At 42.4% G+C, this 17,378-nt stretch overlaps 1 protein-coding gene across 2 annotated transcripts; it reads right to left on the bottom strand.

Moving 5' to 3' along the window:
• Positions 1-8,042: 8,042 nt before the first annotated feature.
• MRPS33 (mitochondrial ribosomal protein S33) lies at positions 8,043-13,372 on the bottom strand. 2 transcript variants are annotated; one of them, XM_058805736.1, is made up of 3 exons: positions 13,324-13,372; positions 10,404-10,657; positions 8,043-8,384 (listed from the first exon to the last, which is right to left on the bottom strand). In XM_058805736.1, the coding sequence occupies exons 2-3, from the start codon at positions 10,616-10,618 to the stop codon at positions 8,279-8,281; spliced, it is 321 nt and encodes a 106-aa protein (XP_058661719.1). In that variant the 5' UTR covers positions 10,619-10,657; positions 13,324-13,372; the 3' UTR covers positions 8,043-8,278. The 2 variants fall into 2 exon arrangements, with proteins under 2 accessions (XP_058661719.1, XP_058661720.1); XM_058805737.1 differs by lacking the exon at positions 13,324-13,372 and adding an exon at positions 11,941-12,512.
• Positions 13,373-17,378: the final 4,006 nt, after the last annotated feature.

The raw sequence follows: 17,378 nt of genomic DNA, 5'->3' as shown, positions 1-17,378 counted from the left end.
ACTGAGTTAAATACATGAGTAGAAGCAATGAGGATGGGTGGAGACTGCCAGTAGAACAGGAGTAGGGAAAACAAGGAAAAATATGTGAATCCACCAGATTCTTAACTTAGTTTTCATTCTATCATTAAAAGCAATGTTGACCTAACAAGCTTTATTTTATATAAAAATAATAGCCTATTCTAGATTGAGACTTTGGGGTCCACCATGTGAGTGCTCTGCTGCTCTCCCTGCTGCTTCCTGCCTTCACTCTTGTCCCTGTGGGGGAAACTGAAAAAAACCAACATTTTTTCAAAAGCAGTGTAAATACCCACCTATGTGGCATTTGAGGGGCCCTCAAATCACAGCAGGAGCCCTGAAACCACTATGGGAAGGGAACAGAAGTGGCAGCCAGGGGAAAAGGAAGGGGAGGGATGGGGTAGAAGATGAGATGGAGGGAGAATGCAGTCCAATAGACACTGGAGCAGAAGATGCAGCTCTCCTAGGAAAGGAGAAGCAGATGAAAACAGGGAAACAAAGGAGCAAGGAACACTGGTTTTCCTGCCTGATGTACTTTACTAAAACCATGACTACATCTAATGTTTGCAAAGACTGGTCAAGACCCTCCTGTTCCCATAGCATCCCTTACTTAAAGCATCACTGCTTTAACACATTCAGCTTGTTCAGATATCTGATTTCTGAGTCCTTTGTGTTGGACAGTGATAAGCTGATCAGCTTTAAGGACTAAACAGTGTTATATGCCTCACATTATTATTGCAGTGTGAATAATCACATTTTACAACTCAAACCCATCCCATTTAGGCATAAACCCCCCCACTAATATGATTGAATGTGTTCCAAGAAAGGGCAGGAAAGGATGCCACCTCAATCAAATCATTTTACTGTTCAGAAAATGACTGTTCCAATTATATTCCAGTCTTAGGATTTTCCTTCATAATACCCAGAGTGGCTGAGCTTCCCCTGGCCTGACTACTTGCTGTTATTTGAATCTCTAGCATTTCACAGACATGTTGACTATCTACATCTCTGATATAATAAAAGTTTAGATACTAACTTGCACCTTTCAGTTTCCAGTCTCTTCTCAGAGCAGAAGAAGTCCATTAGGGTTGGTATTGGCCTGAAGAAAGGATATTTCAAGAGTTTAAAAATCTAAATCAATAACAGGAATCAAATACAGAAACTGCAGCTTTGATGTGGGAGAGCGAGAACATGGTGACATATCAGGTTTCTCAGGGCAATATTCCACATTGCTGGAGTTTTAAGAGTTATTGTTCTTCAGGGATAGGTCAGATAGGATGGATAACTTCTATAAATGAATGCTTTTATTGTAATACACACATGCATGTCTTACATGTTCAAACATCAGTCTTTTGCTGACAGAGTCAGTATCACCATTCGTAATCTGTCCTTGTCTTTTAATCCTCACTGCCACCAAGACAACACAAGCCTCACAGACATTTAGTCTCTCCTGTAAAAGAAAGCTGCTCACCAAGCAAGTGGGAATTAGGACAGTCTCCTAACCATGTTGCTGTATCCTCATTCCTGTGAGTATGCCCTTGGCCACAGGCAAAATTTCTGGTGCAGTGGCCAATGGCCTCTCACTGCTTTTGAGGCTGTGGATTGCTTGAAGCTTGCAGTTCTGCTGAAGGCTCTTGGATGTGGTTATTCCTTTTGGATATAAGGAGACCTCTTTCTCTGGAAGACACATTTGTTTTGGTAAATGAACACAAGTTCTGTTACCCTCCTCTGGGGTATTCTAAATGACTGTGCTGGATTTGGCTAGGAGAGGATTAATTTTCTTCACAGTGGCTGGTATGGGGCTGGGATTTGGATTTCTGCTGAACACAGGGTTGATAATACAGAGATGGTTTTGTTATTGCTGAGCAGGGCTTACACAGAGCCAAGGCCTTTTCTGCTTTTTGTGAGGCTGGTGGGGGTGACTGGGAGCTTGGGAGGAAACACAGCCAGGACAGGTGACCCCAACTGAACAAAGAGATGTTCCAGACCATATGACACCATGCTCAATATATAAAGGTGGAGGAAAGAAGGAAGAGGAGGAAAGGAGGAAGGAGAAGGAGAAAAAGAAAGGATCACATTTGGAATGATGGCATTTCTCTTCCCGTCACTGTTACATGGGATGGGGCCCTGCTCTTCTGGAGATGGCTGAACTCCTGCCTGCCCATGGGAAACAGTGAATTAGTTCCTTGTTTTTCTTTTCTTGTGTGTGCAGCTTTTTGCTTTCTCTATTAAACTGTCTTTATCCCAGCCCATGAATTTTCCACCCTTTATCCTTCCAGTTCTCTCCTCATCCCTCTGGAGTGGGTGTGAGTGCGTGGCTATGTAGGGCTTGGCTGCCAGCTCGGGTCAAACCACAACAATGACTCCAGCTTAGGGCTTAATTTCATCTGATTTTTAAGTGGTTTGCATGCCTAGTCAATACCTTACTATCTGTCCTCAGAGGGCAATAATATTTATTAATTAACTTGAAGATGCTATCAAACAACTTGAGCTTGAAAATACAGAGACAGACCATGCCATTGGCTTTATTGGTGTCAGGCAACAGAGCAGTATTTTGGCAAGCATCATAGCATATAAGCAGAAATAACTGCACAAGAAGAAAAATAAGAAGGCCACAGGGTTATTTTCCAGTTGCCAGTAACAACCCTGACATACTGTAGCCTAATTCTCACTTTTCAGTTTATGCTGTTGACTCAGAAAGCATTTGTGAGGTTTAGAGCTCATGAACAACTCTTACCTACACATAATTAAAAAAAATGCAATGAACTTCCTGTTACCCAGCCAGGTCAATACTGAATGCAATACCCTCATTGCTTGTTGCTCCTCAGAAACACTCTGAGCTTGATGCTGCCTGTTGCACAGGCTCCTTTGCATACAAGTATAGAAATTACAACTGTCTCACCTTGTCTGTAGTGGTGGCTGGTTGTAAATAATTCACCATCACCAGGTGCCAGCACAGCCTCTCATGGATGAGGCTCTCCTAGAGCCACTGAAACTCTCTTCTCTGCAGAAACCAATGCATGGAACCCAGAGGGTGTTACACAGCTCTGATCCACACGGAATCACAGATGCTGAGCTGGAAGGAACCCACAGGGATCATCAGGTCCAGCTGGGGAATGTCACTGGGGAAGCACCTTTGGCATGCACAGTGTCTTGGAGAGATGAGGATTTGTCTTTAAGAGGCCACTATCAGCCCAAGGCTGGCATTGGATTTATCTGTACACAAGGTAAATCCCACTGATACCAGTTGGAGATCCTCAGTATTTATGCAGCTTCTAAAGTGAGGCCACTTCTGGAGATGTTTTAAGCTGGAATCACATTTTAGAAATCTAGTTTTGAAAGGTGGGAGGCAAGTGACCCCACTCACTTTTATCCAGGCAAGACTGTAGTGGAAACAGAGGGATGTGCTGCACTCACAATGACGTATTTGCAGCAACACAGCACTGTGTGTGGCAGTAGGATGGCTTTTAGACTTGCTGGACCTCAGGTGCTTTTTGTTCCTAAAACCATTAAAAGCCTATTTACTGAAGCAGCCCATGAGGCAAACATCAGAAACACAGAAACAACAACTGAAGTGAGAGAGACCCTCTGAACTCTATGAAATATTTACAAACAGCTTCAGGAGCCCTGGGATGAAGTGGAGTACTTTCAAGCAGAGACAGAAAACCTAATGGATATAAAAATCCTTTTTTAGCTCTTGGTGAGATTTGTTTTCAAAGACCTAGCTATGATATGAGAAAATGCATTAGCTCATCCAGTCTGCCTCCTCCTGCTCCAGGAGAGAAGTGGTCTCAGTGCTATATTTTATAACACTTGGCTCAGCCCAGCTGTGCCTGACTCAGACAACATAAACCAAACCTTCTTCTTGGGAATCTTCTCAGTTTTTCTAAGTACTTCACTTTGTGGAATTTTCCCCAGTATTCCACCCAGAGCAATTCAACACAGTATGCATAAAGACACTTTGATGTCATGATCATCATGCTGTTGACTTCATATTTATTCCCTTAGACAACCCTAAATAACTTCCCAGCCAGTGTGGTGGTGATGTCCCTCTAACATCTGTCTAGTCATGCTCCTCCCCATTTGAACACATTATTGCTGTGCTCTGCTGTGACTGAGCCTTCACAAGAAATTCTTTCAGATGTTTTCCTGTCTGTTCCTTCCTCTTTGTATTGAAGACATCATAATCATAATCATCATAATTATTATTATAATTATTATTAATTTTTGTTTTTATTATTGTACTTGAGGAAAAGGACATGGAAAAGAAGGAAGTGAAAAGACAAAACAACCTTTTTTCATGCTACCCCAGCTGTGCAGGCACAGAAAGATCCATTTGAAATAGCTGACCTACACACATAATTCAAGTTTTACCTCTAGGATTTATGACAGGGGTATTGTTCTCATTTCTGCTTTCTCTTACTTGCCTCATACATTCTTTTTTCCTCTTAAATTTTTACTAGAATCTTTGAATTTTCCTTTGTTGTTTGGACAGTTTAGAGAAATGATGCTGTACCTACAGGAGGTTAACCAGGAAGACTGTCTGCTCTCACACAACTCAGTATCAAGATGATGAACAGAGAATGTCCCCTTGAAGGATTTCCTTTTCAGAATCTACTGCCAAGGGACTGTACAAGTTCCACAACCAGTTACAGAGGAGGACTGAGTTTAAGGAAATTGATCTGAGATCCCCATAGCATTTCTTTTCCTTGCATATTATCCTTTCTGCTTTAAAAGAAAGAACACAAAACACAGTCATTCCCTCATCAAAGCAGCCTTTCAAATTTGTGAATCTTTTCAAAAACATAAAATCATAAAGCATTAAATTTGTGTATCTTTTCAGTCTTTGTTGATTTTTTTTTAAATTATCCTAAAATAGCCTTCAAACTCAAAGTGGTAGAGGAAGAGGTACACAGATACTTCAAATTTTCAAAAATATTTATAGTTTAAGAAATAACTGTGATTTTTAAAAAAAAATTTTACTTTCTGACCAAACCACGATTTTTTCAGCATTTGACATTTTAAACATCTAAAGTAGAACAGCAAACAAAGGAACTATACCACTCTTATGTGTTAAAAATGTCCTCAGCTGTTGCATACACCCATGTCTCTGAACCAGCAGAGCTCCAAGTGCCACCCCAGGAGCCAGACTAAGCTGCCCATGGCAGGGTTCTCCTGGGGTGAACTCCCAGCCTGGAAGCAGCTTAACCTCATGATGCTGTTCACCAAGTGATCATTATTCTAAATTTACTCTTGGGGAAGCAAAGGCAAGCAAGACAAAGCATTTATCTAAAACCTTAGAGAAATTCAGGTGCATTTCACTCTGAGCTGTGCAAACCCAGCATGCTGTTTTAACGAGTAGAACAGACTCTTTCCACATTAGGAGAAACTTTGTTCAAGTTATTACTTTTCTGAGCAGAGCACAGATTTTAACAAACTGGTAGCTCTGCTAGAAAGCAACACTGAGGGTTTTTATTTTCTTTCCACCATTACAAAGTACAGTCACATGCAAGTGAGCTTCTGCCTGTCTGCAGGGCTTGCAATAGTGAGAGGTTCTGGCAATAGCTGCACTCCCTATAGGATATATACAGCAACTGGGTCAGCCTGTTTACAAAATAGCTTGTGATTATCACAGCAGTGCTCAGCAGCTATGAATACATCATAGCAGAGTCTAATTAAAGACAGGCATAGCTAAAGCACTGCAAAATAAAGAAACAGTGGCCCTTAATGAAGCTGCTCAGGATTGGGAAGAGGTTAGTTTTTGCTCTCAGTTAGCCCCTTGGAGGTCAGCTAACCAGGTTTATTCCAAACAAGAATTAAAACATACATCTTCTGAGGGCACTCAGTTCATTTCCTCAGGAAAAGAGTGACTTTTGTAACAAGACACAGCAATTTCAATGGTGAAAAAAAATCATTTTAAGAGGAAAACTGAAAATAAAGATCTAGTTGAACTTGGTAATTTGTAAATAAAATGGATGTACATAAAACACCATTATACCAATAGTTGTATAAAGCATAAATGTTCCTATCCTTACCCTTCAGAACATGGCCAGAGCTCTCCTTCCTCCCTTAAATGCTGCTACTGCATTATACCTCCTGTGATGCTTCAGGATTGACTCCCAATCTGTCTAGTCCCTGTGATTGATGAAATGCAGTCTTCAGGCCATGCCTATTCCTAAATGACAGAGCACAGGTTAGAAGGGAGGTAGGAAAGTGCTTATTTCTATCCCAGCTATGGAAAGGAGAAGGCTGTATTTTCTGGAACAAAATAGTTATGCTAATGCTCCCAGCAAGCAATGGATTATGGATATGCTCCAGTACTGGCTGAGTCATCATTATTTTAGGCTGAAGACTTAGGGGAAGGGAAAACAACCATTTTTGAAAAGACCAAGTTCTAGCAAATGAGTATTACAGAAGAAAAACCATGAAGAATTAGGCAAGGCAACCTCTCCTGTACTTGTACTTTTTCAGAAAGAGGTTGGGTTTTTTTTCCTCCATCCATTTACTTTTGTAAATGCTGCACAAAAAAGGTGAAAATCAATGATTCGGTCCATTTGTTTCACGTCTACTTCACAGGCACTTCTATCAGTTTCATCATGTTACACAAGTATTTTATATATTGCTAGAAGTTACTCATAACCAAGTTTAAGGCCATTCACACTTCCTTTACAGAGCCACAATTCCCTTTTTGATGCATGCACACTTTTTGGTCCTTTGCGTGTTTATATTGTGAAAGCTTTAAGAGTTTTGGAGCACCAGAAGAGATGGTCTTGATTTTTCATCTCAAACAGCAGGGAAAACATTTTTATTTATCTTGGATTTAGTTTTAGAAGGCACAAAGAGCTGTGCAGAGCTGCTGCAGTAGCTCTGATGAAGAGGTTCAGAATGGGTCCTTCTTTTCACTCCTCACACTCCAAACCAGAAAGTGTCAGGCAGCAGCAATTTTTCTACTTGGATAATTCTCTTTCCTGCCCAGAATGTGAGTCCATGGTGCACTTCTTCCCAAAGGTGTGTTCAAGGGAGGCAGACCCTTCCTCTCAGCTGCATGCTCATGTGCCAGGAACCACAAACTTCCCAGCAGGCCCACCACAGGCTGCAGGTACTTCAGCACCAGACAGGTCACAACCCACAGACAACACATGGAACACAAAAATGGCTTAAGAACGCTACAGTTGAGCAAAAGTTGTAAGTTACTAATAGGATTTTATATTAGAATAAGAGAGAAATTTACCACTGCAGTACAGAGCAGTGAACATAAAATATTAACTTCTACAGCATTTGTTTGACTGTGGTGAGAACTCACGTACTTCTCCCACAACACTGCAGACTTCCTAAAATCAGCTTCTCTTAGAGCTGTTAGAAAAACAGGTAACATGAAAAAAGGATACTGAACAAGAACTATGCAGTTCACCAGAAACACCTTTTAACACAATCAGCACCTCTTCAATTAATAACCTTGGTGAGGCAGAGCTGTTGAGCTGTTACAAATTTATGTAGATCCACCAGTGATTAATATTAGCAACCAAAAGAGCCTAGTGATGAAACCGCTACTGAATGCTAATAAAAATATTCATGATCTTAGGTAGTGTTTCATATATGTCTTCCGAGCAATTGGAATAAGTTTACTGTAAAAAATATTTAAAATTTCATTATTGCATGTAATAGTTCCATTATTATATGGATTTAGTTAATATTTCAGCCTCTTCTGTTGTAGTATCTAAAAGTTTAGGGTACAATGAGCGTGCTGTGGGCAGGCAGTGGTTTGGGAAGTATTGTCCAGTGAAAAGCACAGAACAATAGGCTGCAACAGCAACTTAAAAACCTTAAAAAAAACTTGAAAAAAAAGCACTAGAGCTACCTGAAATGAAACTAATTATAACAGGTAAACTGACAAGCAGCTGCAGCAGCAGGAATCCTTGGTTTTCTGTGGCCACACATAAAACAGTGTTGATATTAATACAAGAAAGTAAAACAGACAATGAAAAGCAAACAATTTCCAGATCAAGAAAAACTGAAACAGCTGCAGGTGGTTTCAAGAAAAACACTGAGCACTTTTTCTTTTATTACTGTGCTGCAATATACAGTATATTTGAAGTATAGAAATTCAAAACCAGTAAAACTTCAAAGACCCAAGTGCATTCCCAAGGTGGAGTCCACAATTTCACAGCGTGTTTCCTGTGCCCCACACACAGCCCACATGCCAAGCCTTCTCCAGCCATTCCCCAGCACTTCCAGAGCAGTCAGTTACACTGTTCAAGCATCACTACTTCTTCTTGAGAGCTCTCTTTCCTTCCCCCTTCTTTGGTTTTTCCTTCCCACGGAGCTTTTTCAATCGCCTCATCTCCTCCCTGAAGTCCTGATGCTCATCCCTAGGTGGGGGAGAAGGAATAAAGTTTATTCTTTTTCTTGGGATCCAGAGATATGAATAGTTCTTTGAACTACATGCTAATGAAAAAAAAAAACAACAACTAAAATCAAAACTTTTTAAACCATGAAGTCCATACTGAAGCTTGCTGCAATGTTACTGCTGGCAGTATCACTGAATAATAACATGCAAGATTTCCTCTGATACTTTCAGAATTAGCAGGGTTCCCCTTTTCAGCAATAAAAGGTGTGTGCACATGTGTATTATTTCAATTGCATTTTTTGATCCCCTTTGCTTAAATGAGCAGTAAAATGCAAAAACCAGCAAGAGACGAGAGTAAGATTTTCCCCCTTGTTATCCAGCCCAGCAGTGCAGGCAGAGCACATTGTGTTCCTGTGTTCAGGCCATTAGCTCCTGGGGAAACAGGGCCATGCTGAGCAGTAATTACAGCACACGGCACTGCTCTCAGGTGACTTCAGGAATGAGCTATGGAGATGGCATCAGTACTGGGAGAATCATAATAAGAGAGTAAAATAGGAAGGAGGATGAAGGGGTTGACAGGGATAATTAATCCTCAATCACTTTCTAATAAATTCTATTAATCTGTCCCCGTATTTTTTAGTGCAAAGTGATTTTCAAAAGTCACAACTGCATCCAATGTGGCCTAAGATTGCTGCACTGCTATTTTTAAATACAACTTCTCTAAATAGAAACAAAAAGCTTGTGATTTATTACCAGCCCCATTAGTCTATGATTCTTCATTACATTTTTTTTTTCTTCTTCCAACTCTCTGTATACAGCTAGAGAAGGAACTTAATAGGGGAAGGAGAAGAGTGAAGAACATTAGCCTCACATTGAGGCTTTCAGTGTAAACAAACAGCCAGTCTAGGAAGTGTTGGCACACCTACCTAAAGCAAGAGCATCCTGAATGCAATCCTCGATGGTTAGTATTGTCATACTAGCAATCTCTTTTGACTATACAGGGTTTGCAGCCTCACTTTTAAAGATTTTTTTAGAGCTACCTGATTGAAGTGAAAAAACTGCATTTGACTCCTGCTGATGTTCTTCAGCAGTACAATTCTCCCTGATACAGACTGTGGGAATTAATTTAGAAATTAGACAACTGGTTTGGATGAAGCGGGAATTAACAAGACTATTTAAATCACATTTGAATTTAATTTAATTTATTTTGAAGAATAAAAAGGCCCTCCAGCCTAACAGAGACTTTCTGTCTCTTCTAAATTTCACTTATTAGCTGTTGAATGACAGAAATATATGGCAAGTCTGTGTTAACATCACCTCTTTGTAGCACATTCATTTGCAATATTCAGAACTACAGACCCATCTCCTGTCTATCAGAAAGGTTTCTTCTCTTCCCCACAAAGCAAAAGCAGGAACCATTTCTTAGGTAAATGCTTGCACAACTAAACCTCCAGTCTTTCTCACAAAAGCTTCCAATTATGATAAAAGTCAGCCAGCAGTCACTTTTGCTCTCCTTGCCCTCAGTGCCAACAATCAAGTGCCTACTTCCATATGCACCATATTCAGAAGGAAACACTTCCCTTGAGGAAAACTATCACTGTGTCCTCTTTGTGACCGCCCAGCCCCAAGGTAGTTTTATTACCTTTGTTCCATTTCTGTAATGATTTCATCTATGTACCCCCATTCTCCCCAACCTGTTTGTCCCAAGCTGCTTCCCTCCTCCCCCATGTCAATCCTCTAATTTCTGCTGATTCATTCCCCAGTTTCCTCCCTGGACCCCTGTCAATCACTTGGCCTCCCATCCCCTCTTTTTAGAACCTTCCAGCAGGGGCATCGAGTGATTGGTTGGAGGTTGGAGCTCTCCCTCAAAATTTTCCTCAATTCATTGCCCCCATGTCTATCTCCCTGGTTTCCACACCCCAAGTTCTCCCCACTGGTTGTTCTGTGAATCCCTCCCTTGTTTCCACCCCCCTGGAAACAACTGGAACAAGACTCCAGCCACCCCTTTCCCATCTCCAAGCTGCTCCCACCCCCTGAGCACCTGTAGAGGCCGAAGTAGCGGAGTTTCTTCATGAGGGCGTAGTAGGTGTTGTGAGGGGGGTACCAGTTGTGCACCTCATCCCTCTTGGCCAGGGGCTGCTCGCTGAACAGCTTCACCACCTTCATGGATTTGGAGTCCGTGGGCCTGACCACGTCACCGAATATCTGGGCGCTGAGGCGCGCCATGCGCAGGGCGTAGCTGGAAACGTTGGACATCTCCCCAGGAGCAGTGGGCACACACACAGATGGACCTTCCTGAAAAAGCAGAGACACAGCTCTTCACCCAGCTCAGAGCAGAACCAGCTACCCCAGAATTAGGGCAAACAAAGGAATGTGTCATACACTGAGCATTCATTTGACATCACACATTCCTTGCATAAAATCAGTCTGATAGTTTAGCATGTAATCCTGCTGATAAAGAACATCTACATGACTCCATGTCACAGACATGTTTTATGAAAAATCCTTTCCTTAGGATTTTTCCTCCTGAGAAGCTGAGAGGCCTCAGGAACAAAATGCAAACAATGATTATCTGCTGCTGTGGAATGCAACAGGTGCATCTGTGATTGGTCTCATGTGGTTGTTTCTAATGAATGGCCAATCACAGTCCAGCTGTCCGGACTGTCTCGGTCAGTCACAAACCTTTGTTATCATTCTTTTTCTATTCTTAGCTAGCCTTCTAATGAAATACTTTCTTCTATTCTTCTAGTATAGTTTTAATATGACATATATCATGAAATAATAAATCAAGCCTTCTGAAACATGGAGTCAACATTCTCATCTCTTCCCTAAGACCCCTGCAAACTGCACCACAAATTCAGGGACAATTCCCAGCCTACAGACAGCACTACCAACTATAAACATGCACTGCACCACAATTTACCATGGCTAGCATGGTTTATTAGCAGAACTCACTCAGCTTGCTCAAGACAACCCTTAAACTCCATCCACAGGAACAATTCTAGTGTGAGCTCTGCCAAAAACGGCACCCGTGTGATACCACCGACTGCTGCACAAGCACAGGGTAAGGCACCACTTGAACATACAGAGAAAATGACCTGGGGAAGTTTTTCCTCATGAAAATTTCTCACCCTATTTGAAACATTGTTACAATCCATGTAACAATGGACCATAAACAAATCATGTTTCTCTGCATGAATCACACAGATCTTTCCCATCTCAATTCCCTCCCCTTGATCATCACCATCAGCTTTTTCTCCATTCTCTTTTCAGTCTCTCATGATACCTATTCTTTTTAAGAGGAAAACAGTAGTTTTTCCATGCCAGATTCTTTTTTTCCAAGAAAATCAATCAGCAGCTTCCCATTCTCTTTTAGTCATCTCTCACCTATAAACCTCTGCCACAAAAATGCCCTGAAGACAAAACCATTGGTATTAGGCCACCAGACAACATCCACTCTGCTAAAGCAGCATGAGAAGGGTTTTCTCTCAGCTTTTCTAACCCTCCCCATTTTAAGTCTTCTTTACTCTTTCTTTGCAGAATTGGTTGTAGTAGACAAGAAAAGGAATCCCACAAACCTGTATTTAAAGTAGTATCTTGTCTGTACTTTGCCTTTTTGAATGACTGATAAGTCTTCAGACAAATTAAGCAGGTTCCTTCAAGAGCACAACACTGAGGTTAAAGTTTAAAAACCTTGTTTTAAAAAATATTGCACAGGTGATTCCAGAATATGAGCATAACAAATTAAAGATCATGGATAAGAGCAATCATCAGGACAGTGCTTAGTCCACTTCAGTGTGATTACACAGAGCCTGTTGTTTAATAACACAAATTTGGAGCATTCATAACCTCACATAGATATATCTGCTCATTGGAGGACCTGCTTTGATTTACTCCTGTTGGCAAAGAACTCTAAATGAAGCAGGAAAAAAAATCAAGCATGAAAATAATTCAAGTAATTTGAGAAGAGAGAATAATGGTGAAAGTAACAAAAGGGAAGGCAAAGCATCAGAGACCCCGAGCTAACGCAGTAGGCCTAGTGGGAGAACACAGAAGCTCTTAAATGATTGCAGGGCAGCACTTACACGTGAGCATCTATACAGGGGGAAATAATCACGAAATTTTGCTAAATCATTTCTTTCAGAACACCCCGTCCTAATTCCTGCATTCAGAGACAAAGCAACAAGTTGTCCCCCAAGCTCTTCAACACAGGACTCCAAAAGTGTGTCTTTATCATAAACACACAACTTGCTTAATCTCTACTTACTCCAGCCTTAAAATAAAAACACCTTTAGCTCCTGAATAACGCAAATTTGTGGTCTGAATAACCTGATTTTCACTTCTGACTCTCTAAAGAATTGTAACACCCCAAGCTGAGGCTGGAGACCTCCATTAACCCTTGCCCGACTAAAAACGCTTGGGAGAGAAGTGAAGCAAAGGCTGCACATTCCCAAAGCTATCCACAGCCTGTTCTAGGGTGATTCTGTGAGATGTCACATCCGTGAGACCAAAGAGCACTTTCGTTATTGTCACTTCCAGCAATGACATCTCCACCATCTCCACTCGGCGCCGGCACACCTAAACCGAACCCAGCGCTCCGTGCTGCCGCTCCACAGCTCCCGGCTCCCCGCTCCCGCCCTGGGCTGGCTCATTCTGTATTCCCGATCCACCCGCTTGATTCGGAGCGCTCCCTTCTCACTCGGAACACGCCAGGACAGCGCTCATTCCCCCAGGAGCACGGGGGGAAGACCAGGCCGCCTCAGAGCTCAACCCGCGGCGGGCCCTCAGGCCGGGCCGGCCCCGCTTTCCTGTGGGACGGCAGCGCCGGGACGTGGCTAAGGGCTGCGGCTCCCGGGGACACGGCCCGCCCGGCACCCCGGAGCCCGGCACCGCGGAGCCCGGCACCCCGGAGCCCAGACCCCGGAGGCCGGAGCTCGGCACCCCCGTTCGGCCCCGCTCACCCCGCGCTGGGCCGCGGCCGGAGGAGCGGCGGCGCTGCCGGAGCGGAGGCGGCGCGCACGGGTGACGCGAGGGGCGGGACGGGCGGCTCAGGGAGGGACCTTCCTCCTCCTCCTCTTCCTCCTCTCCCTCTGCTGTTCGTCCTCGTTCCCCGCCCTCCTTGGAGCTGTCCGGCTACTGTCCCCGCGGTCATGGAGCCACGGAATCACAGAGTATCCTGAGCTGGAAGTGACCCTCAAGGATCACACCACGAGAGGCCCACACCTGACCCTCAAGGATCACACCATGAGGGGGTCACACCCTCTTGAGCCAAGAACAAAACCTTTTTGTGACTCCCTTTCCACAAGGGAGTTGTGACTCCCTTTCTTTCATTTGTTTCCCTCCCTGTTGTAAGCAGCTTTGCAGTTATATACGTAAATCTAATAAGGAAATGAGAAAAGTGGTTATCCTCGTGAAAAATACGTATTTTACGATTGGCTTTTCGCACATACTGAAATGAATATTATATGTGTTGTGTTAGAAAGTAGTGCTGTATTAATTCTCCTAAGTAGCGTGTTAAATGTAGTTTTGGGTTTTAAAAAATGTTAAAATAGAAACTATGCTATGTAGGATACTTTTTTAAAGAAAGGACTTGCACTCAGATAGCAGCCACAGGACACATAAATCTTTCAGAGAAAAAGAATTTATTGCTCTCTTATCAGAAGAAATGAACTTCTTCCCACATCAAAGGCGCCGTTAGGTTTCAGAGGAAGTTGACGATGACCAGACAGAATCCCGTGTTTGAATGCAATTTATGCATCATGTATGAGGTGTATGAATATGCAACAGGTTATTGTTTTTAAGGGTTAATCCTCTGTCAATGGGTGTCCTTTTTCGTGCTTATGCTGCCCAGAAAAAGGTACCCGGACGTCCCTAACTCTTTGTCTGTATTGTCTCATATTGTCCTAATTGAAATTGTCCTAATTATTATTACTCTAATTGTATTACTATTTTTATAATCATTTTATTACTATTAAACTTTTAAAATTTTAAAAACAAGTGTTTGGCATTTTTCACATCCCCATTAAAAGGATGACAAGTCTACACAGAGCCTTATTCTTTGGTTTTGCCAGGGAAGGGTGTTGTGAGATGTCCACACTGATATATCCAGTCAGCAGCCTCGCTCCATGAGTACTTGAGCTCAGGTTAATAAAACCAAGCTGGCTTTGCTCTTGGGAGAAGGCATGAGTTTACACGAAGAGCTGGAAGCTGGGTGTCTTCACTCTTGACCAGGCTGCAAACTGGGGCAAATGTCAAAATCTAGTTTTTCTGAAAAGAGATGAAAGGGAGAGTTTGGGAGCCACAAATATTTGTCATTCACTGTGTTTCCAAACCACTTTGAGGGATTGTTTCTCTACTCCAAATTCAGGGCTCATGTGCTCCTTGCCAGTCCTTACTCTCATTACTTTTGCTTCCATCCTTCTGCTTGTTTTCGAAGATGGTTATTCAGCTGCATAAATATATCTCCCTTGGCAAGTTCACCTGTGCAATCTCAGTCTTTCAGCACCAGTGTCCTCTTGGTCTCTTGCTGCTGGTGAGGGTGGTGAGGTGGTCTCTCACCTTTGTGCCCCAAACCTGGGATGGGGTGTGTGCCATGGGGAGCCCCTGAGGTGTGGGGATGGGCACCTGACCCTGCCACGCTTCCCCTGGCACCTCTGTGGCCACTGCCAATCCCACTGGAGATGAGCTTTCCCAGGGCTTGATTTATGCTGATTTTTAATCAGTGCCAGGAGGTGCTAAATCAGACTCTGTGCAAACATCTGAGTAAATGACAATTATGTGATTGCATTTATATGCCAAGCGTGTAATGCCATCGAAGGAGCAAATTGGGTTTGTCTGGCTCACCCTGTTTTCTAGAAGAGCAGATTCTGTCGAGCATTGAGTAAATTGTTATTCTGTCATCCTTCCTCAATTAATTTTCTGTCACCATTTCCATGCTTGTCACAGGCAGAGCAGCCTCATGGCCTGGGCAACCCAGTCCATTTCTGGTCCTTTTTGGATATTGGCATGACCCTCTAATTTCATTAATATTCCTGATCTAGTGGAAGGTGTCCCTGCCCATGGCAGGGAGGGGTTGGAACTAGATGATATTTAAGGTCCCTTCTGACCCAAGCCTTTGTATGATTCTGTGATTATTAAGAATTAACATTCATGGAATTTCTTTAGCCACTTATTCAAACACTGTCATATAAAAGTTCTGTAGATATTCTAATTTTAAAATGTTTGCTCTAGTAGATCTTGCCAACCAATTTCATTACTGACTAACGGATGGAAAAGTGCTTCTTTTTTTTTTTTCTGCAAGATAAGAAAAGTGTCTCTTCCTTAATATTTCTAAGGAGGAAATAAAGGTTTTTAGCATTTCTGCCACTTGTGTGTTATTTTACCATCTCTAGACATACACATCAGCATTATTGCACCCCTCATTTTACTATCTGTAGTCACACCATTTATGCTTTTTTTGTAGTCTTCATATTTTGTATGAACAGAACATTTTTTCCTATATTTTTGCCTTTCTACATTGCTCTATACCATGCTTTTAACTTCTGAGTGTTTCCTTCACCCTGCTGCTGAGACAAGGTTGTCCTTCAGCCAAAATTGGCCATTTTGTTAATTAAGCAATCATGACTTTATGGAGTAAGATCATAAATATTCTCATTTCCATATCTATCTCTATTTTTGAATCGCAATTTTCTCGTCATTCCTCCCATCTTGATGGAGAAGGTATCTCTGAAGCATCCATATGTGTGTGTGTGTGAGAGAGAGGGTGGTGAGGGGAGAAAGAGAGACAATTTCCCCCACTGGGAGTGTCCTTTGTCCTTTTTATAACAACTGTCCTTGCTATAATCAAATTATGATTGCTGGCCCCTAAACAAACACCCCCTTTTTGTTCTGTGATTAAGTTGTTTAAACACTGAGTTAAAAAATACTCCTTCCATGCAGACTGGATTAATGCCTGTCACAGAAAAGAAGTTTTTGCAAGGTGTAATGAGGCTTTTTCCTCACACAGCTCCAAACTGAGCACACTTCTGGTTCACTGGAGGCATCAGCAGCCTGATTCTCTGCAGCCAGCCCCACTCCATTCCACATCTCCTCAACAGGGTTAGTTGGAACAAGTTACTGTCTCTGCATCTCTAAAATAATGGTGGTGGTTTTATATGCACTCTTACCTTCTCAGTCTTCAAATTTATTTATTTATGTTAAAGAATTGGGGCAAAGTATTTTAATATTGCATTTTGGTAAATCATCCTGCCTGATTCAGTAGTTACATCAGCTCAATCTCATTCCTCCTCATCAATGAAAATATTTTACTTACATGTTACCCACACTCTGAAAACTGGCATATAGACCACTGGAAAACATCTTCCTCTTTCCCTCAAAATAGGGAAACTTTCCCTCAAAATTGGTGCTGCCTATACTTTCAGGCTCCAGCATGGCCTGTTTGGTGTGGTGGAAGCACAAACATGAAAAGGTCTGCATTAGTTAAATATTTCTGCCTTTTTGCTCAGTTGTTTCTCCTGTCAGCCATTCCTGTTATTATTATTAAATCAAAGTAAGAGTGTGCACTTAGAGGAGCCTATTTATGTCACTGTGGCACTGTTGTTGCTGTGGTTATGAGGAGAATTGCTTGCAGAGCACCCAGCCAGGGTTAGCGTACCAGTGAGGCAGCACACAGACACTCAGGGTGGAAAATCAGGGTCACAGCAGTCAACAAAACCACAGCTCAACACATCTGCAAATTTGCAGAGACAGAGAATGATCTGGTTTGCAATCCATGGACCCAAAAAGTCTTGCTCACCTTATCTGGGACTCTATGTCTCCCTGTATTCTGCCAGGGAGTGTAAACTCAACATCCCCACCCCAAGGTCTTCCCAGTCCAAATGAGACTTGGCATGCTGAGGGAATGGAAGGTTGCAGCAGAGACTGATCCTTCCATCAGACAGGAGTGGGTGGCTTTGTGATGAGCTGAATTTGATGGAAATGCTGCTGGATCCTCCTGAGCTTTTTGCTGCAAGCAGAG

Source organism: Ammospiza caudacuta, chromosome 5, assembly GCF_027887145.1.
Source record: "Ammospiza caudacuta isolate bAmmCau1 chromosome 5, bAmmCau1.pri, whole genome shotgun sequence".
Lineage (NCBI taxonomy): Eukaryota > Metazoa > Chordata > Aves > Passeriformes > Passerellidae > Ammospiza > Ammospiza caudacuta.
This window is presented reverse-complemented; position numbering and strand designations above follow the sequence as displayed.